The sequence below is a fragment of the Macaca fascicularis genome, chromosome 8 (assembly GCF_037993035.2).
Source record: "Macaca fascicularis isolate 582-1 chromosome 8, T2T-MFA8v1.1".
NCBI lineage: Eukaryota > Metazoa > Chordata > Mammalia > Primates > Cercopithecidae > Macaca > Macaca fascicularis.
The window spans coordinates 18,761,465-18,787,770 of record NC_088382.1 but is presented as its reverse complement, the minus strand read 5'-3'; the positions used below and the strand labels follow the sequence as shown (position 1 = coordinate 18,787,770).

Below are 26,306 nucleotides of genomic sequence, written 5' to 3'. Positions count from 1 at the left end.
ATACGCCCATCAATACCGAATTTATTGAGAGTTTTCAGCATGAAGGGCTGTTGAATTTTGTCAAAGGCCTTTTCTGCATCTATTGAGATAATCATGTGGTTTCTGTCTTTAGTTCTGTTTATATGCTGGATTAGGTTCATTTATTTGCATATGTTGAACCAACCTTGCTTCCCAGGGATGAAGCCCACTTGATCATGGTGGATAAGCTTTTTGATGTGCAGCTGGATTCGGTTTGCCAGTATTTTACTGAGAATTTTTGCATTGATGTTCATCAGGGATATTGGTCTAAAATTCTCTTTTTCTTGTTGTCTCTCTGCCAGGCTTTGGTATCAGGATAATGTTGGCCTCATAAAATGAGTTAGGGAGGATTCCCTCTTTTTGTATTGATTAGAGCAGTTTCAGAAGGAATGGTACCATCTCCTTCTTGTACCTCTGGTAGAATTCGGCTGTGAATCCGTCTGGTCCTGGACTTTTTTTGGTTGGTAGGCTATTAATTATTGCCTCAATTTCAGAGCCTGCTATTGGTCTATTCAGAGACTCAACTTCTTCCTGGTTTAGTCTTGGGAGAGTGTATGTGTCCAGGAATTTATCCATTTCTTCTAGGTTTTCTAGTTTATTTGCATGTAGGTGTTTATAGTATTCTCTGATGGTAGTTTGTATTTCTGTGGGGTCGGTGTTGACATTCCCCTTATTATTTTTTATTGCATCTATTCTTCTCTCTTTTCTTCTTTATTAGTCTTGCTAGCGGTCTATGAATTTTGTTGATCTTTTCAAAAAACCAGCTCCTGGATTGATTTTTTGGAGGGTTTTTGTGTCTCTAGCTCCTTCAGTTATTTCTTGCTCTGATCTTGGTTATTTCTTGCCTTCTGCTAGCTTTTGAATGTATTTGTTCTCGCTTCTCTAGTCCTTTTAATTGTGATGTTAGGGTGTCAATTTGAGATCTTTCCAGCTTTCTCTTGTGGGCATTTAGTGCTATAAATTTCCCTCTACACACTGCTTTAAATATGTCCGAGAGATTCTGGTATGTTGTATCTTTGTTCTCATTGGTTTCAAAGAACATCTTTATTTCTGCCTTCATTTTGTTATGTATCCAGTAGTCATTCAGGAGCAGGTTGTTCGGTTTCCATGTAGTTGACTGGTTTTAAGTGAGTTTCTTAATCCTGAGTTCTAGTTTGATTGCACTGTGGTCTGAGAGACAGTTTGTTATAATTTCTTTTCTTTTACATTTGCTGAGGAGTGCTTTACTTCCAACTATGTGGTCAATTTTGGAATACGTGGGATGTGGTGCTGAGAAGAATATATATTCTGTTGATTTGGGGTGGAAAGTTCTGTAGATGTCTATTAGGTCTACTTGGTGCAGAGTTGAGTTCAATTCCTGGATATCCTTGTTAACTTTTGTCTCGTTGATGTGTCTAATGTTGACAGTGGGGTGTTAAAGTCTCCCATTATTACTGTGTGGGAGTCTAAGTCTCTTTGTATGTCTCTAATGACTTGCTTTATGAATCTGGGTGTTCCTCTGCTGGGTGTATACATATTTAGGATTGTTAGTTCTTCTTGTTCAATTGATCCCTTTACCGTTATGTAGTGGCCTTCTTTGTCTCTCTTGATCTTTGTTGGTTTAAAGTCTGTTTTATCAGAGACTAGGATTGCAACCCCTGCCTTTTTTTGTTTTCCATTTGCTTGGTAGATCTTCCTCCATCTCTTTATCTTGAGCCTATGTGTGCCTCTGCACATGATATGGGTCTCCTGAAAACAGTACACTGATGAGTCTTGACTCTTTATCCAATTTGCCAGTTTGTGTCTTGTAATTGGAGCATTTAGCCCATTTATACTTAAGGTTAATATTGTTATGTTTATTTGATCCTATGAATTTGTTCCTGTCATGATGTTAGCTGGTTATTTTGCTCATTAGTTTATGCAATTTCTTCCTAGCATCAATGGTCTTTACCATTTAGCATGTTTTTGCAGTGGCTGGTACTGGTTGTTCGTTTCTCTCTTTAGCGCTTCCATCAGGAGCTCTTGTAGGGCAGACCTGGTGGTGACAAAATATCTAAGAATTTGCTTGTGTGTAAAGGATTTTATTTCTCCTTCACTTATGAAACTTAGTTTGGCTGGATATGAAATTTTGGTTTGAAAATTCTTTTAAGAATGTTGAATATTGGCCCCCACTCTCTTCTGGCTTGTGGAGATTCTGCCAAGAGATCCACCGTTAGTCTAATGGGCTTCCCTTTGTGGGTAACCCGACCTTTCTCTCTGGCCACCCTTAATATTTTTTCCTTCATTTCAACTTTGGTAAATCTGACAATTATGTGTCTTGAAGTTGCTCTTCTCGAGGAGTATCTTTGTGGTGCTCTCTGTATTTCCTGAATTTGAATGTTGGCCTGCCTTGCTAGGTTGGGGAAGTTTTCCTGGATAATATCCTGCAGAGTGTTTTCCGACTTGATTGCATTCTCCCCGTCACTTTCAGGCACAGCAGTCAGACGTAGATGTGGTCTTTTCACATAATCCCATATTTCTTGGAAGCTTTGTTCATTTCTTTTTCGTCTTTTTTCTCTAGACTTCTCTTCTCGCTTCATTTCATTCATTTGATCTTCAGTCACTGATACCCTTTCTTCCAATTGATCAAATTGGTTACTGAGGCTTGTGCGTTTGTCACGTATTTCTGGTGCCATGGTTTTCAGCTCCATCAGGTCATTTAAGGACTTCTCTACATTGATTATTTTAGTTAACCATTGGTCTAATCTTTTTTCAAGGTTTTTAGGTTCTTTGTGATGGGTTTGAACTTCCTCCTCTAGCTCAGAGAAGTTTGATTGTCTGAAGCCTTCTTCTCTGAACTCGTCAAAGTCATTCTGTGTCCAACTTTGTTCTGTTGCTGGCGAGGAGCTGCCCTCTTTGGAGGGGGAGAGGCGCTCTGATTTTTAGAATTTTCAACTTTTCTGTTTTTTTTTTTTTTTTGCCATCTTTGTGGTTTTATCTACCTTTGTTCTTTGATGATGGTGACATACAGATGGGGTTTTGGTGCGGAGGTCCTTTCTGCTAGTTTTGTTTCTAACAGTCAGGACCCTCAGCTGCAGGTCTGTTGGAGTTTGCTGGAGGTCCACTCCAGACCTTGTTTGCCTGGGTATCAGCAGCAGAGGCTGTAGAAGAGTGAATATTGCTGAACAGCAAATGTTGCTGCCTGATCGTTCCTCTGGAAGCTTCATCTCAGAGGGGTACCTGACCGTGTGAGGTGTCAGTCTGCCCCTAGTTGGGCGTGCCTCTCAGGCTGCTCGGGGGTCAGGGACCCACTTGAGGAGGCAGTCTCCTGTTCTCAGATCTCAAACTCCATGCTGGGAGAACCACTACTCTCTTCAAAGCTGTCAGACAGGTACATTTACATATGCAGATGTTTCTGCTGCCTTTTGTTTGGCTATGCCCTGTCCCCAGAGGTGGAGTCTACAGAGGCAGGCCGGCCTCCTTGAGCTGCGGTGGGTTCCACCCAGTTCAAGCTTCTAGGCCACTTTACCTACTCAAGTCTCAGCAAGGGCAGGTGCCCCTCCCCCAGCCTTGCTGCCACCTTGCAGTTAGATCTCAGACTGCTGTGCTAGCAATGAGGGAGGCTCTGTGAGCGTGGGACCCTCTGAGCCAGGTGTGGGATATAATCTCCTGATGCTCTGTTTTCTAAGACCCTTGGAAATGCGCAATATTAGGGTGGGAGTGACCCATTGTTCCAGGTGCTGTGTGTCACGGTTTCCCTTGTCTAGGAAAGGGAATTCCCTTCCCCCTTGTGCTTCCCAGGTGACGCGATGCCTTGCCCTGCTTCAGCTCTTGATCGGTGGGCTGCACTCACTGTCCTGCAACCATTGTTCAGCACGCCCCAATGATATGAACCCGGTACCTCAGTTGGTAATGCAGAAATCACCCTCCTCTGCATTGCTTATGCTGGGAGCTGTAGCCTGAAGCTGTTCCTATTCGGCCGTATTGGAACCGCCCCCCAATCATATAGTTTCTATCCAAGGTCCTGGTTTCCCTTGTTGTAGATACATGGGGTTTCCCCCTGATACTACTGGCCACAGTATTTCTCTCTGGATAACCTAAACTTGTATACAGTTACTCTGTTACTAGAAGTAATGTGAAAAAAAAAATCAGTGGGTGGCCTGCTTCTGGTACTTAGCCAGGATGAATGTGAACGTAACTGAAATAGAGTATTCCAACTGTAGTCCTAGCACTGAGGAATTTCTAAAGCTTATGTAGAGGTGATATCATTGTGAACTAAATAGCCTTTTGGGTTTCATATTCAAATATAATTAATGTAAACTCAGAAGGACAGAAAAGTATAAGTGTCTCATCTGTATTCATTGTTTTGTATCTAACTCAAGTCTGAATGTTTTGCATGAAGAGTTTCTTGATGTTTCATTCCCAGATAGTCACAGTAGCCTAACCATGTTAATTTTGGAGGAAATTCCTTTTGTGGCCAGTTATATGGCCCTTTCTCTAAGGAAAAGGTATGTTTTGGGAAAAGCAGATTTGGAAATTTACACTTTCCCTATTTAGCGTAAAATCTAGGTAAATAAGGATTCTAAATGATATATAAAGAATCATGAATTATGGCCCTGTCAACTACTTGGAACAGAAAGGGGTGAGACAAGTTATTCTTTTAGCTAATAATAGTGGCTCCTTTTATATTATGTTCACACGATGGTGATGAAAGTGGGAAGCAGGTAAAAGAGGAAGGATGCTTGTATTTAAAAAAAAAAAATCACTAACTTTTCTTCCGTGGGTCAGGCTTGATTTTAGTCCGTCCCCCCACCCCCCCCCCCCCAATTAGCAGATGCTGATTAGTCAATAACATCTAATACGAGAGCCCAGACATTTCTGCTTTGTCTCCTCATCTGTTTTTCCAGGACCCTAAAAGTAAACTGTAATTGGGAAAATGTTTTCCAGTACTGGTAACACTCTCACCTCATCAGGTCAGATTACCTTTAGTAATGAATTACAGTTTTCAGAATAAGTGTAGTAAATCAGGTCTTGATGGAAATCAGGTGGGAGAGGCAGCTTTGGTACTTAGGAAGTAATTCCTAATTAGTTGGAAACAGGGGTGGTATTAGCCAGTGGTTTTTTTTTTTTTTTTCCGCCTTAAAGTGTGGGCTCTGAGTCTGATGTCACGCAGAATGAAAGCACAGTCTCGGATTGAAAGCACAGTCCTAATAGGATTGGTAGGGGGCAAGAAGAGGGAAATCAAGATGTTTTTCAATGCTCTTTTTATTTAAAAAATTTAGGAATAGATTTTTTGTTGATCATTTCTAATCTGGTCCAGTTACAATGAAATTATACCAATTCCTCCAAGGGACTGACAAACTTCTCATTGATAGCCTTAATTTTTAAGAATGTTTATGAATATATACTTTATGTGTGTGTCTGTGTATATCTGTATATAATATTTTAAAAGAGAATTCCTGAAAAGGAGATAATTCAAGAAGTTAGCTAATTGCCATTGTAGTCTTCAGTTAACCTTTAAGCATTTACCTTTGTCTGTCTGTGTCTTAGACATTTATAAAGCTTATACTTGTCTTACCAAGTATGTAAAGTTGTCAGGATCAAATAAAATTACTTATGTGCAAAAATTTCAAAAAGTACAGGCACTATATAAAAAGGAAGTACTATCATTTATATACTTCCTATCTGCTTCAATTCAGGGATTCTGACTTTCCAGTTTTACCTACTTAAATATAGCACAGTGAAAACCTGAATTATATTTTCATGTGTATATTTAAGCAGCATACATGGGGATGTATATATCTTACCCAGTAATTTTTGAGCTTTGGCACCAAGATATGATAAATCCCCTTTTATGGGTAATAGAAACTGCATTCAAGGAAATATGGAGCTCAGGAAATTTGCTGAGGCACACTATGCCTTCCTTTCCTTCAACTTTGGGTACAGCTTGGAAACCCCTCCCAGCCCCCGAAAGGGGGGTGAAAGTTACACAATACCTTGAATTGTCATTAGTATGCTTTCTTTGAAATATTATTCTTGATATGATTGGAAGCAGGAAATTTTAAGAAGTAGTTGACTTATCTTTTAGTTACCCAATTCCAGACTCTAAGACGAGGCCAGGAAAAGTCTTCTCTGTTTCCTGTTCTTCAAAGAAGATTCTAGCTGGAAAAGAACTTTGTAAGACTTAAAAAACCAAGAACATGTAAAATATATTTTTTGGATTTCACAACCTGTCTACATTAGATATGGTACCACTACTATATTTTAAAGGCAGAGATAGCAACACACAGAAGTTAAATGATTTCTTTTTCAATAAACATGTGACAGTGTTACACTTAAAATTTCAGTCTCAATTTTTTTTTGTCCATCACGTTACCCTGTTTTTTTCACATAACAGTAAAAGGCTCATCTTACAGAGTTTCATAGAATCATTCTGGAAGACACCAATTAAAATGATAGTATCTGAAGAGTGCCTTAAAAGAATATTTTGTGATGGTAGAATACAGCACAATTGGTAATAAAGTTACTTAAGTCATGATATAGCTCACTGCCAATTGAGTATAGGGATGAGGCAAAAATATTACTATAAGTTACAAAAGAATGTAAAAATTGATTTGAGGATCTAGCACAGAAATGCTGGATTTTAAAACGTAAATATCAGTAACACAATGAAGCCTTTAAAAGATGGCTGTGTTGAAACTTGCCAATATGAATAGATACACATGGGCAGATGAGAAACTTGTGCAGGCTGACAACTGAAAACATAACTGACATGTCAAGTACCGCAAAGGTGTTTAAAAAATAGTATTCCCTAGTTATCAAGCAACAGCCTTCTCTCCCAAGACGAGTGGTAAGACGTGTGTTCCTTTTTTAAGGATATTTGCCCATTCATAAAATAAATAAAAACGTGTTAAAGATAGAATTATTTCTTCCCTGAGAGGCCACAGGAAAAAAAAAAAAAGCACCTTTACATTATATGTTTGTAGGTAAAACTGAGGCCTCAGGTAACTTTAATTTTAGTTTTAAAATTAGGCTGAATGTTGTTCATAATCAACTGAAAAGTGTTTGATACAGAAGCAATCACCAGTTAAAACGTCATTCAAGGCTACTACCCTCTCTGCAGTGATAAAGTACCAGTGCTTTACCACAGAGAAACTATTCTGTATTTGGGGAATAGTGAATTAGATGAACACATCTTTTCTATAGTCAAACTATACAGTAAAATTTAAGAATTGAGAAATCATTAACCTCATCCCATTATTTAAATATTATATATTTCATTTTTCTGCATCTGTTTGACTATCTTGTTCTCTGTCCATTTTCTCTTGCTTTCCACAAATAAACATCTTACTCCTACATAAAGGCACAAATACAACAGGAAAAGGAATCCATTCAGGTACAATGACTCCTTCCCTTAAAAGAATTAAATGGTGCTTTTTCATTATTATGGAAGATATATATAGATATAGATATAGATATGTATATATAGTGTAATATATAGTTATATGTGTGTATATATATGTACGTATATGTAAATCTTTTTGGTTATGACAAGGCTAACTGGGACACTGAAGTTCGGATAAGAGAACCATGTCTTCTTGAACAGCATCAGCAGGATGTTAAAAACCTTTATATAGCTATATGCATAATTTGTGTTGCGGTGGTGGTAAAATGCATGTAACACAAAAGTAATCATTTTAAACTTTTTAATACGTATAAATGACTAGCATGAAATACATTTACAATATTATGCAATCATCACCTCTCTCCAGAATATTTTCATCACCCCCTAAAAAAACCCTCAAACTACTAAATAGTCACTCCCCATCCTACCCCTCATCCAACCCCTGGCAACCATGCATCTGCTTTTTGTGTATGAATTTCTCTGTTCTGGACATTTCATATAAAAGGAATGATATACTGTGTGGCTTTTTGTGTCTGGCATCTTTCACTTGTTTTCAAAGTTCACTCATGCTGCAGGATGTATCAGTATTTTGTAACTTTTTAATGGCTAAATAACATTCTAATGCATGGATTTATCAATTTTGTTTATCCATTCCTCAGCTGATGAACATTTGGGTTGTTCTCCCTGTTGGCAATTGTGAATAGTGCTATGAACAGTTGTGCAAGTTTTGTTTAAACACCTACTTTCAATTCTTTTGGATATATACCTAAGTGGAATTGCTGTGTCATATGGTAAGTCTGTTTCATTCATAAAAGAACTAATAATTTGTTTCCAAAGTGGCCAATTCATTTTAAATTCCCACAATGTATGAGAGCTTCATTTTCTTCACATCTGCACCAATATTTTCCTTTTTTTTTTTTTTTTTTTAACAGACATTCTGGTGGGTGTGAAGTGATATCTCATTTTGATTTTGATTTGCATTTCTGGAGTAACTAATGACACTGAGTGCCTCATGTGATTGTTAACATTTGTATATGTTACTCTAATGTTTACTCAAGACCTTTGCTCACTGTATTAGTTTCCTAGAGCTGCTGTTAACAAAGTACCACAAAATGGATGGGTTAAAAGAAAAGAAATTTACGGTCTTAATGTTCTGGAGACTAAAAGTGAAAAATCAAGGTGTTGGCAAAGCCAGGCTAACTCTGAGACCTTCATGGGAATCCTTCCTTGCCTCTTCCTAGCTACTGGTTTGCTGGCAATCTGTGGCATTTACTGGCTTGTAGATGCATCAGGCCAATCATCCATCTTTGTATGGTTTTCTCCCTGTGTCTATCCATGCATGGTTTCCTTCTTACAAGGGCACCAGTAATACTGGATTAGGAGCCTTATTCCAGTATGAGCTCATCTTAAGTAATTGCATTTGTAGTGACTCGATTTCCAAGTAAAGATGTACTCTGAAGTACTCGGATCAGGACTTCAACTTATCTTTTTTGAGGAGACAAAATTTGACCCTTAAACTCCATTTTTAATTGAGATTTTGTCTTTTGGCTATTGATTTGTAAGAATTATTTATATATTTTGGATACTAAATCCTTATCAGATACATGATTTGCAAATATTCTATTACCATGGGTTGAATTTTCACTCTCCATAGTGTTTTTAATGTGCAAAAGTTTTTAATTTTGAGGTCTAATTTATATTTTTATTTATTGCTTGTGCTTTTGATGTCATATCCGAGAAACTATTGCCAAACCCTAGGTCAAAAAAGTTCACACCTATGTTTCTAAAAGTGTTACCGTTTTAGCTCTTAAATTTACATTGTTGATCCATTTTGAGTTACTTTTATGTATACAGTGTGAGGTAAGGGTCCAACTTGATCCTACTTTTGCACGTGGAAATTCAGCTGATGGTTTTGGCACTCTTGTTGAAAATCAGTAGAGAGGTTATGGGTATATTTTTGGATTCCCACTTCCATTCTATTAATCTATTATGTTTATCCTTATATTAGTGCCTATGTTTGGTACCTGGTAGTTGTGTTTCTACTATTGTAGAATTGTATTAAGTTTTGAAAGTGTGAGTCTTTCAACTTGGTTCTTTTTCAATATTTGGCTATTCATGACCCCATGCATCTCCATACGAATCAGTTTTCTTATTTTTGCAAAAAGGCCAGGCCATTAGATTATAATAGGAAATTGAATTTGTAGATCATTTTGAGGAGTATTTCCATCTTAATAGTATTAGGTTTTTCAATGTATGAACTTGATGTATTTATTTAGGTCTTCTTTTAACTTCTTTCAGCAATGTTTTGTATTTTTAGTTCCTTGGTTAAATCTGCCCCAAAGTATTTTATTATTTGGTTCTGCTATAAATGAGATTCTTAATTTCCTTTTTCAGACTGTTCTTTGCTAGTATATAGAAATTCAATTGTATTTTGCATGTTAACCATGTATCCTGCAAGTCTGGTGAATTTATTTTTAATCATTTAAAAAATTCTTCGTTTTACTTTATATATATCATGCCATCTGTGAAAGGAAATAAGTATTATGTCTTCCTTTCCAATTTGGTTGTCTTTTTGTGTCCTTACCTAATTGTCCTGCCTAGAACATACAATATCATGCTGAATAGAGGTGGTGAATGTGGGCATTCTTGCCATGTCCCTGATTTCAGGTGTAAAGTTTTGTTTTTAGCCATTCAATGTTATGTTAGCTGCTGGTTTTTCACAAATCTCAACCTGATAATGTTGAGAAAGTCCTCTTTTTATTCCTATTTTGTTCAGTGTTTGTGTTCACTTTTAAATGATAGATGGGTATTAGATCTGGTTAAATGCTTTTTCTGCATCAACTATATGATTAGGTAGCTTTCCCCCTTCATTCTGTTAATGTGGTGTGTTACACTGATTTTCTTTTTCATATGTTGAACCACCTTTGCATTTCTGGAATAATTCCCACTTGGTCATGCTGTATAAAACTTTTAATATCCTGCTGGATTGTTTGCTAGTATTTTGTTGGATTTTTACATGTACTGTCGTAAGAGATACTTAATTACATAGGAGATGGTTTTCTTAGTTTATTTGGTTTGGTGTCAAGGTAATAGTTGCCTCAGAATTAGGAAGTGTTACTTTCTCTTCTATTTTTTGAAATAGTTGAGAATGATTGTGTTTATTCTTTAAATATTTGGTGTAACTCACCAGTGAAGTCATCTGGTCTTGGGTTTTCCTTTATTGGGAGGTTTTTTATAACCAGTTCAATCTCTTGTTAAGAAGTCCAGATTTTCTGTTTTTGTTGAGTACATTTTTGTAGTTTGGTTGTTTCTAGGAATATATCCTTATCATTTAGGTTGTTTAACTTTTGGTATACAATTGTTCTCTTATAATCATTTTTACTTCTGCAAGGTGGGTATTAATCTTCCCACTTCCATTTCTGATATTAGTAATTTGAATCTTCTTAGCATAGCTTAAGGTTGGCCAATTTTGTTTGCATTTCAAAGAACCAACTTTTGGTTTCATTGACTTTATGGTTTTTCTATTTTCTATTTTGTTTAGCTCTGCTCTGATCTTTATTTCTATACATCTGCTTGTTTTGGGTTTTTCTTTTTCCAGTTCTTTAAGGTGTAGTTCAAATATTAATTCAAGATCTTTCTTCTTTTTATTTTTTGAGACGGAGTCTTGCTCTGTGGCCCAGGCTAGAGTGCAGTGGTGCAATTTCGGCTCATTGTAAGCTCTGCCTCCTGGATTCATGCCATTCTCCTGTCTCAGCCTCCCAAGTAGCTGGGACTACAGGGACCTGCCACCACGCCTGGCTGATTTTTAAAAAAATTTTTTTAGTAGAGACAAGGTTTCCCTGTGTTAGCCAGTCTCCATCTCCTGACCTCATGATCTGCCTGCACTGACCTCCCAAAGTGCCAGGATTACAGGTGTGAGCCACTGCACCTGGCCTTTCTTCTTCTTTTTTTAATACAGACATTTCCAGCTACAAATCCCCCTCTGATCATTGCTTTTTCTGCATCTCATACATTTTGGTATGTAGAATTTTTGTTTTCATTTGTCTTAAAGTGTTTTCTAATTTCTTTTGTGACTTCTGTGATCCACTGGTTGTTTTACATTATTTATTTTCCACATATTTGTTAGTTTTTCAGTTCATTTATATATTGTAGAGTTTTTAATTTATGGGTTCACAAGATTTACAGTTACTGTATTATGCAATCATCTTTTAAATTACATGAAACAAAGTTACAAACCAAAAATAATGCTGTCTTTTATATTCCATGCACTTATTTCTTTTAATAATATTTTTCATTTCTTTGTATGGCTCTTGAGTTGTCCTTTCAGCTTGAAGGACTCTCTTTAGCATGTTTTATAGGGTGCGTCTATGTAGAAGAGACCCCTTTGCCTGGGAAGGTACTATTATATTCTTCATTTTAAAAGGATAACTTTGCCAGGTACAGAATTCTTGGCCGGTGGTTTCTTTTAGCACTGTAAAATGCCTTTCTGCCTCAATGGCCTCTAAAAAGCAACTGGCTATTAATCTTGCTGAGGATTTCTTCTACATGTTGAGTCACGTCTCTCTTGCTGCTTTCAAGATTCTTTCTTGATCTCTTGACAGTTTGATTTTAATGTGTCTTGGTATAGATCTCTTTCAGTTTGTATACTACATGGAATTTGTTGAAGTTCTTGGATATTGGCTTCATGTCTTTTTTCAGATTTGGTAAGTTTGAACATTATTTCTTCAAATACTCTTTTCTGTCCTTTCTGCTCTCTTCTGGGACTCCTGTTCATACTTAATATGCTTGATGGTGTTTAACAGGTCTTTTAGTCTGTGTTCATTTTTCTTCATTTGTCTCCTCAGACTGGATCATTTCAACAACTAACCTAGCTTCAAGTTCACTGATTCTTTTTTCTGCCTGTTCTCCTGTCAAGCCTCTGTAGTGACTTTTCCAATTATTATTATATTATTATAATTTCAATGGATTCATTTTAAGATCATTATATTTTTCAACATCAAAATTTATATTTGACTCCATTTCATAATTTTTTAAAGTTATACTTTAAGTTGTGGCATACATGTGCAAAACGTGCAGGTTTGTTACAGAGGTATACACGTGCCATGGTGGTTTGCTGCATCCATCAACCCGTCATCTACACTGGGTATTTTTCCTAACGCTATCCCTCCCTTAGTCTCTCATCCCGACAGGCCCCGGTGTGTGATGTTCCCCTCCCTGTGTCCATGGGTTCTCATTGTCCAGCTCCCAGTTATGAGTGAGAAAATACGGTGTTTGGTTTTCTGTTCCTGTGTTAGTTAGCTGAGAATGATGGTTTCCAGCTTCATCCATGTCCCTGCAAAGGACATGAACTCATCCTTTTTTATGGCTGCATAGCATTCCATGGTGTATGTGTCACATTTCCTTTATCCAGTCTATCATTGATGGGCATTTGGGTTGGTTCCAAGTCTTTGCTATTATGAACAGTGCTGCAATAAACATACCTGTGCATGTGTCTTTATAGTAGATTGATTTATAATCCTTTGGGTATATACCCAGTAATGGGATTGGTGGGTCAAATGGTATTTCTGATTCTAGATCCTTGAGGAATCACCACACTGTCTTCCACAGTGGTTGAACTAATTTACACTCCCACCAACAGTGTAAAAGCATTCCTATTTCTCCACATCCTCTCTAGCATCTGTTTCCTTTTCAATGATTGCCATTCTAACTGGCGAGAGATGGTATCTCATTGTGGTTTTAATTTGCATCTCTCTAATGCCCAGTGATGATGAGCTTTCTTGAATGTTTACTGGCCGCATAAATGTCTTCTTTTGAAATGTCTGTTCATGTCTTTTGCCCACTTTTTGATGGAGTTTTCTCTTGTAAATTTAAGTTCTTTGTAGATTCTGGATTATTAGCCCTTTGTCAGATGGATAGATTGCACATATTTTTTTTCCCATTCTGTAGGTTGCCTTTTCACTCTGAGGATAGTTTCTTTTGCTGTGCAGAAGCTCTTTAGTTTAGATCCCCTTTGTCAATTTTGGCATTGGTTGCCATTGATTTTGGTGTTTTAGTCATGAAGGTTTTGCCCATGCCTGTGTCCTGAATGGTACTGCCTAGGTTTTCTTCTAGGGTTTTTATGGTTTCAGGTCTTACATTTAAGTCTTTAATCCACCTTCAGGTAATTTTTGTGTAAGGTGTAAGGAAGGGGCCCAGTTTCAGTCTTCTGCATATAGCTAGCCAGTTTTCCCAACACCATTTATTAAATAGGGAATCCTTTCCCCATTGTTTTTGTCAAGTTTGTCAAAGATCAGATGGTTGCTGACATGTGGCATTATTTTTGAGGTCTCTGTTCTGTTCCATTGGTCTGTATATCTGTTTTAGTACCAGTACCATGCTGTTTTTGGTTACTGTAGCTTTGTAGTATAGTTTGAAGTCAGGTAGAGTGATGCCTCCAGCTTTGTTCTTTTTTGCTTACGATTGTCTTGGCTATGCAGGCTCCTTTTTGGTTCCACATAAAATTTAAAGTAGTTTCTTTCTAATTCTGTAAAGAAAGTCAGTGGTAGTATGATGGGGATAGCACTGAATCTATAAGTTACTTTAGGCAGTATGGCCATTTTCACAATACTAATTCATCCTATCCATGAGCATGGAATGTTTTTCCATTTGTGTCCTCTTATTTCCTTGAGCAGTGGTTTGTAGTTCTCCTTGAAGAGGTCCTTTACATCCCTTGTTAAGTTGTACTCCTAGGTATTTTATTCTCTTTGTGGCAATTGTGAATGGGAGTTCACTCATGATTTGGCTGTTTGTCACTGGTGTATACAAATGCTTGTGATTTTTGCACATTGAATTTGTATCCTGAGACTTTGAAGTTGCTTATCAGCTTAAGGGGATTTGAGGCTGAGACGGTGGGGTATTCTAAATATACAACCATGTCATCTGCAAACAGACAATGTGACTTCCTCTGTTCCTATCCTTTTTATAATTTTTATCTCTTTATTGATATTCTTTAATGATATATCATTGTTTCCTTTAGTTGTTTGTCCATGGTTTCTGTTAGCTCTTTGAATATGCTGAAGACATTAATGTCCTTGTCTAGCAAGTCCAGTGCCAGTGCTGCCTCAGGGTCAGTTTCTATTAATTTCTTTATTGTGAATAAGATGACTTTCTTGTATCTTTATATGCCTCAGTTTTTAAATTTTTATAAACTGGATAGCCTGAACATTATAATGTGGCAACTCTGGAAACTAGATTCTGCCCTCTCCCCAAGTTTTGCCATCATGGCTTGTTGTGAATTGCAGTTTGTGCAGTAGTGATTTGTTTAGTGACTTTTCTAAACTGTCACGTGTTGTCTGTGTAGTATCTATTCCATTAGCTTAGTGGTCAGTCAGTAGTTTGACAGAACTTTCCTTAAATACCTGGAGACAAAAGAAAAAAAAAGGATAAAAAGAAAACATACTCTCCCCACCTTTACAGACAGGTTCTCTATTGAGGAACTCCTTCAACACTTATCCAGGCTGTTTACAACTCTGTTTTAGTCTTCACTTCCTGTTTGGTCTGGGTGTAAATACTCGTATCAGCAAGAGGTGAAAGCTTAGAATCTTCTCAGGACTTTTCTGAACATGGATCCTGCCCTGGGTATGGGTACATCCTTCCAGAGTCCCTGTTATATGTAGGATTGTTTCCAAGTCCTTATTTTCCAAATTATTTCACTACCCAGCTTCTCTTTTCCAGGCTTTCAGTGTGTGGCTATTTGTCCCAACTGCAATCTCTTCTCCAGGCAGCAGTGGCTTGTTCATTTACTTTCAAGAAATCATTCTCAGCACAGTCAGTTTTTCACCTGGAGAGACTTCTGAGTTACATGAACCAAAGGCAAGCCCCTAGATAGGTCAAAGCGAACACCATTTCTTAAGAATGGGGTCTATTCTGGTCCCTCCAAAACCAGGAGCCCACATAAGGAATGCAGGCTGCACTCTTCAAGACCATTCCTGACTGGGGAGGAAAGAGGGCAAATCAAGATAAAATGCCATTAAGCTATCCAGCTGAGTTTCAGCTGCCTTTTTAATTTAAGCAGTTGTTTGGTAAATTTTTTTTTTTTTAACCAAATTTCCAATAAGTTGGAGTCTGACAGGTTTTTTTCCCAGTTTTTCTAAGGATGGGTATGCACCTGGAGTTCCTTGTTGTCATTTTTCCTCACATCTATGCATAATATTTAATGGAAATAGATAGACGTTATCAACATTTGGGTAAATGTGACATGATTTTCCTATTAGGGCCAGAAGGTGAGATGCTTTGTTAAAACTTTATATAGTACTTGGGCCCTTGGTATGTGATATAAATATATGCATGTATTTCAGACATAGAGGAATATGGAAAATTCATCAATGGCAGATGCTCATGAATTATATCAGGGAATTTAGGAGCTAATGAATGCATACTTGTACCCTTTGAGTGTGAGTAGCTACAATGTTCATCCTCTACAATGTTCATAATGAGAGAAAACATTATTACATATATTGGTCTGATCCAATATAGTATATTGCTGGAGTATGAAGAAGACCTTGTTTTACTATTTTAAACTTAATGAGCTTTGTGGACTCTGAGAACATTGAGTCTTCAAGCGTCAATTCAAATATTTTGTCCCTAGATACTCCAGCTAATGTGTTTGCCCCAGTGACCAGTCCTTTTTAAAACACAATTTTTAATGTCATTGGTTGAAAAATATGTCATGCCTTATTTAGAATAACCACTCCCTTCATGTACCCTTAGGGAGGTTCTTGTGATAGCAAGAAAGGGAATACTTGTCAAACTCTATGGTTACAGCAACATCTAATCTCCCCAAATCACCATGCTTGCTGAATTGTAATTGACAAGGGATGTTACTTCATGTGTAAAAGAAAACCGCAGTAAGCACAAAATGCTACTGGGCTTACTCATGTGAATATCTAATGCCAGGAACAGTATATTGAGCAAAACGCAACAAGTTATTAATCAGATGTTATTATAAAATGAAACTCCTTTAGGTGGAATTTTATAATTAGGATTTTTCTCTCCACTGTAGTAGAAAAATAATTGTTAAACATATAATCAATTTTTATGACAGCCTGGAACACACAGTGAGTCTGGTTAAAAAATGACACTGGAGGATATAACATACCAGGTACAAATCAATTATTCAATTCTCATTGTTTAGCAAAGGTAAACACATCATAGGTATGTAATTTTGTGCATGTTACATTCTGTAAGCAAACTATGTGTTTGAGCCACTCTTCGCAATTCTGCCTAGAGCATTTTCCATTCAGTAATGACTTATACTGAGGCAGTATATTTTGCTCTAGAATCACTTCCCTAATGTAACAGTTGTCTATAGAGAAGCCACAGCTTTTTAAACCATGAAATTTTAATTTTAATTGCTCAATTAATTTTAAATGCTCAGAGGAAATTTTAAATGCTCATAGGAAATTACAAAACAGGAGCTAGAAAACGTTTACTAATATGGTATAGGAAAGTACTACTTATCTTAGTTATAGTGTCTGAGAATGACCTGACTTTGATATGATTAAAAGATTTACAGTGAGATTAGAGATAATTTGTAGTATCATTTAATCAGCTGCATATTAACTGCAAGATAATTCTGAGATTTAAGGATACAAACAAAAGTGATTATAATTAACACATGTTTAATACTTGTAAAATTTGACCTGAGATTCTCTGTGTAATCTCCAAAGTTTTGAGTAAAATGTAAAAAATCTGCAATGAATTAAGAATTACAGGTCAAGTTTTGGCTAGGGATAGGCAGTGAACAAATGACTAAGGTCATCTATTGCTTTTGCATAAATGTTATTCCAAAACTAAATTTATTCATCTTAGTACAAGAACTGGGAAAATTAATGTTATTTTTAGTAACAGATTTGGGATTATGACTATAAACTTAAAATTATGTGATTTTCACTGAATATTATGTTTTGAAAAGATGATACCATTCATCCTGCTAACATACTCACTGCCCTGGGATATAACTTGATAAACATGCCCCAGTAGGCCTCTGTATTTTCCATTCTTCATTGAAATTCATAGATTTAAATAAGTAAACTCAGTGGTTGTATACCTGTTTCTTGTTTGAGGCTATACAGCTGGAACTTGCAATGAAAACAATCCTCCATGGTCTATTATTCAAATGTTAATGAAAATTAGATAACAAACCTTAAAAAGAGAAAGCAAACACTGAACTGACTGAAGAACTGCTTTCTTAAAACCATAATTTGGGTAACTCCACAGAATATAAAAATCCCTATTTGAGAGTTCTAAGGCCTGGCTATAAACTTTATTTTCGGCTTTCAGCTTCCATCACTTCTATAAGTCAGACAAAATTTACATTTCCTGACTAATTTACAAGGTTATTGTGAGGAAGAAATACCATAATTATGTGTAAGTGCTTTATAAACTAAAACAGGATGCAAACATAATAGTACGTTACACTCCTACATTTGTTTTCAAGAAAACTTCACTGAATCATTCACTAATCCTAGGATAATTCACCTTTTGTCTGGATTCGAGGATTGAGGCTTTGATGGAAAGCTGGTTCCATAAAACACATGAGGAAAATGGACATAGTGGGTTGTGACCTCGAAAATGGACATAGCGTGTTAAGTTTGCTCTTACTTGTAAGTCTGTATTCCCAGATGACATCTAAAGTTTGAGAATTAACTCCTAGTTGTGGTATGTTGCTTTTGTTGTCTGATGCCTTTGAAGCACACTGATCTAATGCATACTTACTTTAGATTCAGATCTCAAGAAGAAGCTCTAGGCCTTGGTTAGGCATCCAAATTATAGGTACCACTCATCCAGTTCCCTGTCCTATATACCTTTATCTAGTTAATAATAACAAAAGACTATTTATAACAGTGCACGTCCTTTATAACTGAAACTGCAGTAAGTTTAATTTTCAGTACATATTTTCATGCATTTGCTTTATCCCTGTACAATACTAAGAATCTTTAACATACATGCCATAGGTTTTCTTTACTAACATTGCAGTCCTTTACTAATGAGTAAACAGTTCTAAAACATGAATTCATAATTACATTGTCATTTATTTCAATCCTGTGGCACACACTGAATATAATAGGCTTGAAAAACACTTTGATATTTCCTTTGTAGAACACTAAATGCTACCATTGATTTCTATAAATTAAATTTACTAGGAAAACCCACAGTTTAAAAAAAGTACACAAGAATAAGCTAGCTGATCACAATCAAATGAATGAATTCAAAATAGTATAAAGTCAGGAACAGTTTATCTTCATGGTAAACATTCACTTTATGCAAATCCCACTTGGCTTCATTTAATTAAAAAGCTGAAAAAGAAAGAAAATTATTATGTGCTGAACATAAGGAAAATACGGTATGCTTTTTATTCCATTCTAAATTAGCACATGTAAATATAACATTAAAATGTCATAATTGTATTAATTCAGCTAATTGTAATTTTTACATCAGGGCAATTTTTCTGAACTCTAGTGCCTTTAACCAGATCGGGCTTAGGGTGGGAACAGGGTCAGGTGAGAGACGATGCTGAAAACTTTAATTTGTGGTTTAAATTTACATAAACATTCTTCCACTGCTGGCTGGAGCAATAGTTAAATCAGCATTTTAAATGGTAATGTAGAAGAAATACAAGGGAATGGAGTGAAACAAACATGTGAAGGGGGTCATTTGAATGTCCTAAAAATATTTTTTCTCTAAATGTATAATTTAATCACTTGGTCTTTTGTTAATATAATTTACAATTTCATCATATTGAACAACCAAAAAGAGTATACATAAATCATAAAAATTCTGATGAAACATCAGCAGAGATACTTGTACATATAAAAGATAACTATTTTTTTTTAAACTTCCCTAAGCAAAGCTTTATGAAACAAAATTTAATTTTGTAAGATGGTAAATCAATTTAAGTAACATTTATGAAGTTTTTGTTTATATCTGTATCTTTCTGCTACCATGTGGCATGTTCTTTTTGAGTCTTGACAACACAGGACAACTTTGCAAGGCAACCAGAGACAAACCAATTTTTAATTAAATATGAAAGCAAAAATGAAATCAATAGTTCCTGTAGTTAAAAACAAAAAACAAAAAACAACAACAATAACAAAAAACATGTAGCTGGAAAAATGTCCAAAGTTGGTAAGTTTTATTATCTGGATGTTTAAATCATAATATCCTAGGCATAAATTGTTTTGTCTTTCTGAACCTCGGTTTCCTCATTAGTGAAAAGAACGTTTGTTTTGGATGATTCCCAAAGTTCTTTTCGGTGCTAGTATTTTAGGATTCTGGTGATACTATGTGCAAAAATAAATACATATTTTAAAATACAACACTTTAGTATAAAACATAAAATATATATAATATATATTTAAATTATATAATATACAGTGTATATTATATAGCATCAATTAAAATGTAAATAACGTCATAGCACAGTACAAACCAGAAAAATTACTCTTCTTAGCTGTTTCTGAGAAATTGTTAAATTAGAAGATAAAAATGATATGATGCTATCAGGACGCAATGAGACATCACCTCTACTTTCAAGATAAGAAGTAATGAATAAAGCGTACTATAAGGGTGACCATCTCCATGAAGAAGAATGTCAGCAGTAAACCTCGTCAGGGTCTTAAGCTGTAGTTGCTGTTCAATCCACATGATCCTTAAAAACACTGCTGGTAAAGCAGATAGATGTGCCAGCTGTAGATTAATTGTGGCATTATGTTTTGAAAAGATAGCATTCATCCTGCTAGCGCACGCAAGCTATCATCAGCTTGCTCTGAAGATGAAGCTAACTGAAGAATGAGGGTTAATGAAAAAAGAAACCTTAATCATAAAATAAACTGATACTTAAAAGTAAGGATTTGTAGCTTTTTGTTGTTTAGTTTTTAAAGGATCTGCAATTTTCGAGTTATGGAGCACTAAAGATAATATTTATTATTGCTAACAATATTACCCCTGTGAAAGCAAAAATACTAATTTGATCCGTAATGGTAATTTTATACCTTTTAACTTTTTAGGAGTTTTATGATACTTAAGTATAATCAGAGTAAAAGGATCTCTGTGAGTACTTTATTAATATAATCTTTAGTTATGCTGTTTTTTTCATTTTATGGTTTTCAAAACTGAAATAGTAATTTTAAGCTGTTATAACAATCAGTTGTTTATATCATGAAATGACAAGTATATATTTAATCTGAAACTGATTAATTGTCCTACAATAGAGGATACATCTAACAAGTAGAGTACTTTCTATGGTTTTATTTTCAAAGCTATCATTTTCATTTTAAAATGTTATAAAAATGTCTTTATTTGTTCAAGACACTGGAAACACTTGAAGCACAAAAATGTCAAAAATGTTTGGCTGGTTCAAACGTTTCTGAGAAAAGTATGGACTGCTGTTCTCTAATCAGTATTTTAGGTTTCATTTTATTTTCATTATATAAACAATGTCCAAGGTATGTTCCACTATGAATGTTTTATATTGATTATTATCACTCGAGAAATTAGTCTCTCATTTCTAATCAAGATCGGACGTGTATTTTTTCCCTTTTCACATTTATCTGTCTAATAATTTTGCTGCATAATCTAACAGTGTAATAGTTCTTACAGATTTATGGTTCAATAGTGCTTGGATATTTTTTCTAATAATGCTTATCACAAAAATGTATAAATGCCTTTGTATCATACTTTTTAAAAAAAACTGTCAAGAATACTGAAAACAATGTATTCCCCTTATGTGTGCTTTTCAGTTTTGCGGTCTGCTTCCAGAGTGAGTGAGAAGCAGCCTTGGGTACCACCATCAACTTCTGTATGGAGTCCGCTCCACTCTCAGTCATGAATGAATCGCACTGTAGTTATTCACAGTAGTAGTCAGCATGTGCATAGCACTGATTGCTGTGACTGGCTTATTTGCTTATTCTGAAGTGAATATATGCATGGTCAACTGTAACTCAGGTGGTAACAGATAATGGAAGCTAGTTGGCAAGAGTAGCAAGTTGCACACAAGGGATAAGATAGAAGGCTAGGACTAGCACAAATGTGACCTCAGAAGCTCCCACTTCCCCTAGCCTAAGGGAAGCAACCATTCCTTTCTAGTCTGTGTCACTTTATTGTTGCTTAAAGTCCATCAGGGATGCAGAGAGAGACTGTCTAAACAAAGAAGGAATGGGATGACAACTTCAAACCATTTCTCTCTTTGAGGCTGGCTCTCTCCTCAACACTCCCTCATGGTAGAAAACCACGATTTAGATGAAAATATTGTCTTTGATGTGCTGAGGAGTCATATTCCATAGGTTTATTAGCAAGTTTATTACTTGAAATTCAAAATATTTTTCTAGAGAAACATGCAAGTGTTAAACTCGGGGCCCCCAGAAGTCTGTTTCAGTCAGCATTTAACAAGTATTGTGTACTAGAATTCTGTGCATAGAAGCGTGTTGCAGAAAATGAAATGATTGTAAGTCGTGGCCCTTATGTTTCTTTTAGCTAAAGGAGAGAAAGACCTGGGTATGATTAAGTATGATACAGTGACATGTTTGATATGATGATGGTGTTACAAGAATTGAAAAAGCAAAACTCTGAGAACAAGTGAGATAAAGGGACAGCAGCGTAGACCAAAGAAGCTGGATGGAGACAGGTATCAAAGTATGAGAACATACTCAGTGTTGTGTTCAGCATGGCTAGGCTAGGAGTTAGCACATTTTCTGTAAAGAGCCAGAAGGTCAAATATTTTAAACTTTGGTGGGCCACGGGTCTTTGCTGAAACCACTGAACTGAGCTGTTGTACAAAAGCAGCCAAAGACAACACATAAAACAAACCTGGCTGCGTTTCCATGGAACTTTATTCATAGGCACTGAAATTTGTATTTCATAATTTTCATGTCACAAAATATTCTTTGTTGACTTCCCACCCCCCGATGATTTAAAACTGTAGAAGCCATTCTTAGTTTGTAGGATAAACGAACACAGACAGCAGTTACTGAGTCTTGTATTAAACCAGAGGGTGTACTGAAGGATATACCATAAAAAGCTGAATGGCATGAAAGTTAAAATAGTTGTGGCAATTCATACAATGGTATTACTATATAGCTAGTAAAATCATATATACTGTAGAATGTAGTTAACTGCATTGGAATATGCTCATGATGTATAAAAGAAAAATAAGCAGCTTACAAAATATGTACAGGCTAAACTGATGATAGTTGATGACCTGAGTGTTGGGATTTATGAATATATTTTCTTCATTTTGCTTATCTATCTGTATCTTCTAGAAGGAACATGTATTAGCTTTCCCCTCCTCCTTTTTATTAGCTATTAAGGAATTTTAATGAAGCAACATAATCAGTGCGTATCTTAAAACAATTCTGACACTACCGTACAATAACTGATGGATTATGGGGGATAATGACTAGACATTGGGAGACAATTTAGGAGGTTCGGTGATAGTCAGAAAAAGATACAACGTACTTAAGACAGCAACTGTGGGAAGAGAAAAGTAATGTAGACCAAATAACACAAAGCAGGATGAGGATGTGGGATGAGGACAAAATGACTCCAAGATTTCCGTCTTGCATGACTGTGAGAATGACAGTGTCAGGGAAAATGGGGAAAAGGAACAGAGAAACAGATTTGGAGGCAGATAATGATTTTTGAACATATTGAGGTGAACTGTTAATGTGATATTCAGGTCTGGTTCTGGATCTCAGGACAAAGGTCAGAAATTGATAATGTATATTTAGGACTGAGAAATAATCTCAAAGAAAAAAGGAAGGTGTAAGAAAGTCATGTTACAAAATCTAGGGTATAAACTTTCCAAGAGGGGCTTGTCAACTAAAATGCTAGAAAGGTCACATGAAGAGAACTTTGGATTTGGTCACTGGTGGTTACTGGAGACTGAGGATATATCAAAAGCTTGTTTGTTGCTTTTCCCTTTCTGTGAAATATCTGAACAGGTAGCAAATAATGGCTTGCTGTTGGGTTTTTTTTTTTTTTATGTTGAATTAATGACTCCATCTGTTTCTCATATTTGGAAAAACCAGAATGTACACAGTGTTCCAGAACAAATGTACTGTGTCCAAGTGGGAGTTGGTTAGATTCTAATATCTTCAGCTCAACAGAATTTTTCGGGGCACTGCTCTTCCTGTTCTCAAACTGGGGAGGAAGTCAGGGAGACCCAGTGGTTACACAATCTCATCTGTCTCACAGAAATCACTTATGTGGGTAAGGGGCAGTTGCTCAGATTTCATTTGGGATCCAAAAAAGTGCAAAGGGGAAAAAAGGTTTGGGTTGTTCACCAAACAGACAAGCCAGTGGCTGAATTTTCATTCCTATCCATTGACCTTGTGGATATTGCAACTCACTGACTTATTCCTTTTAATCTTTACATTCACATGTGTTCTATGAGAATGCTAGAGAGAAGGACATTGTAGCCCTTAGCTAGAATTCTTTAGCTGAAAGTCCTGGGGCTCTCTTCTCTGTAACACAAGATTACTAAACCCAGAAAAGTCTTCGAGTCTGAAACAAGTTGTCTTCCAAAAAGGCCTGAAGAAATCTAGGCCTGGCCGGGCGTGGTGGCTCACGCCTGTAATCCTCCTGCCCTGCTTTCAGTGGGTTGCTGAATGGTATGGAGTTTCTGCCAGAGTAAGAAAGTTGTATTACCACAATGGAACTAAGTCTCTAGAGCTGCTTTTGATGTGTGTGTTAGCCTAGACCCTTGGTTTTCTGGGCTTGAGGGGGTGGGATGTGTAGTGTGGGATCCAAAAACTGGACTGTGAATTTTCTGCAAAAAATTACCGTAAATTTATATTTTACATATATATATGTGTGTGTGTGTGTGTGTGTGTGTGTATATATATATATATGAACCTACTACCTGTTTCTGAATTTAGCAAATGTTGATTTTAAAGTATTCAGTAAGTTAACTGTTTGGAACACTTGTTTTTTTTTTTTTTTTTTTTTTTTTGAGATGGAGTCTCGCTCTGCCACCCAGGCTGGAGTGCAGTGGCTGGATCTCAGCTCACTGCAAGCTCCGCCTCCCGGGTTCACGCCATTCTCCTGCCTCAGCCTCCCAAGTAGCTGGGACTACAGGCGCCCGCCACCTCGCCCGGCTAGTTTTTTGTATTTTTTAGTAGAGACGGGGTTTCACCGTGTCAGCAAGGATGGTCTCGATCTCCTGACCTCGTGATCCGCCCGTCTCGGCCTCCCAAAGTGCTGGGATTACAGGCTTGAGCCACCGCGCCCGGCCTGGAACACTTGTATTTTTTATTAACCTTGGATATTAAGACTTACATTATTTGTTAATGGGAAAAAAGATTTGGCTACATTTTTCTTAGGCAGAATTAAACATATTTGTTGACTGCCTTTTTCCCCTAAGTGATAACAAACATAAGTTAAGAAAGTATATTTGTTGGGAGTGGAAGGATTGCATCTGTCAAATGATTAACTTCACGTGTCAGTCTTTTGGTAGAAATTTTTATCTGAGGACTTTTTCCTAGAGCAGATAAACATAATAATGTAAGACTGGAATATGGAATCTCACAGTTAAAAGTTAAGTTACCTTACATTTGTAAAACAGTAATTTACTAAACTTGTCTTATGAGATAAATGTTATAGTCTCCATATTTGAAAATGAGGAAAACTGAGGCTCAGAGAAGATTAAAAGACTTGCCTGAGGTTATAGAGTTTTTAAGTGCCATGGTCCAAATCACATCTTCTCACTCAAAGTCCAGATCACTTTCCAATACACCACAATGAAATACAACAATATGGAAAAAATAATCCTTAAGATTGAATTTCCATTTGTACAATATTATTACAAGATTTAGCACTACATTCTTTATCTAGATAAGACAGGGGATAGACAATGGTGCCTTTACAGAATGCCAGCTTATCTCTTAATCATCTCTAAATCCTTGGACCTTTATAAGTCATTCTACAAAGCTAGGACTCAGTATGAGAAAGGTTAATACCAGTGAAATTCTCATCAATGATGTGTACTATGGGCTGATCACACCATTTAGATATTATTGTTCTATTTGTACAGCTTAAGGTTGTTAAGATGTACAAATGAATGCAATATTGCTATACACTCTACATTCTGGAATTTTTGTCTTGCTGTGCTTGTTCATTATCATACTTTCTTCAAAATTGTTATGAATGCCTTTCATTTTTAGCTGTTATTCTGTACATTTCCTTACTGAGTACCATTCCATTTTTGTTCATCTCAAGGTAACCAAGGACATTAGGAACTATCAGTTTTGTTTTAATACAATGGAAGGCACTTTGTGTCCACTATAAGCTTAATTTATATATTCTGTTTTTCACTTGATATCACCCAGCTCAGAACTGGAACGGCAATACCTCTTTTTTAAAAACATTTTTTAGAGACAGGGTCTCACTCTGTGGCACAGGCTGGAGTGTAGTGGCACACTCATAGCTCACTTGCAGCCTCAAACTCCTGGGCTCGAGCGATCTTTCCACCTCAGTTTACCCAGCAGCTGGGACTACAAGCATGTGCCACCATGCCAGGCTAATTTTTAAAATTATTTTGTAGAGACTCATCTTGCTGTGTTGCTCAGACTGGTCTCAAATTCTTGGCCTCAGGCCATCCTCCTGCCTCAGCCTCCCAAAGTGCTAGGCATGAGGCCTGAGGTTACCACTCCCAGCCACGATTAGTTATCTTTAGAGCTCAAGTTTGGGGAAAAACTAATTTTTCCACACACCTTCAGCTATGAAGAACAACCTGACAACTCCAGGGGGTGGCATCTGATATGAACTGCATCTTCTGGAGCTGGGGCAAGCCAGTAATCTTCACTATATTTCTATTTTAATGGTTCCGATTGCATTTAATGGAAGTAGACAAGGAATAAAGTTTTCAAGTAAACAGATTCAACTAACAAGT

The 26,306-nt window shown here is 36.4% G+C and overlaps 1 protein-coding gene across 9 annotated transcripts in view; it reads right to left on the bottom strand.

The window, feature by feature from the left end:
* Nucleotides 1-26,306, bottom strand: part of TUSC3 (tumor suppressor candidate 3) — a 435,781-nt gene that overhangs the window by 83,871 nt on the left and 325,604 nt on the right. For 4 of the 9 annotated variants that reach the window (XM_065518907.1, XM_074000325.1, XM_045397892.2 and 1 more), the window contains 2 exons: nt 25,074-25,138; nt 18,256-18,717 (listed from right to left, as the gene is read on the bottom strand). The exons of 1 other annotated variant lie outside the window; for it this stretch is intronic. In XM_065518907.1, the coding sequence (XP_065374979.1) occupies nt 25,120-25,138 (19 nt within the window). In that variant the 3' untranslated portion in view covers nt 18,256-18,717; nt 25,074-25,119. Of the gene's footprint in view, nt 1-18,255; nt 18,718-25,073; nt 25,139-26,306 lie in introns of those variants that run through there. 4 more of the 9 variants (XM_074000326.1, XM_005562646.4, XM_065518905.1 and 1 more) reach the window with 1 other exon arrangement.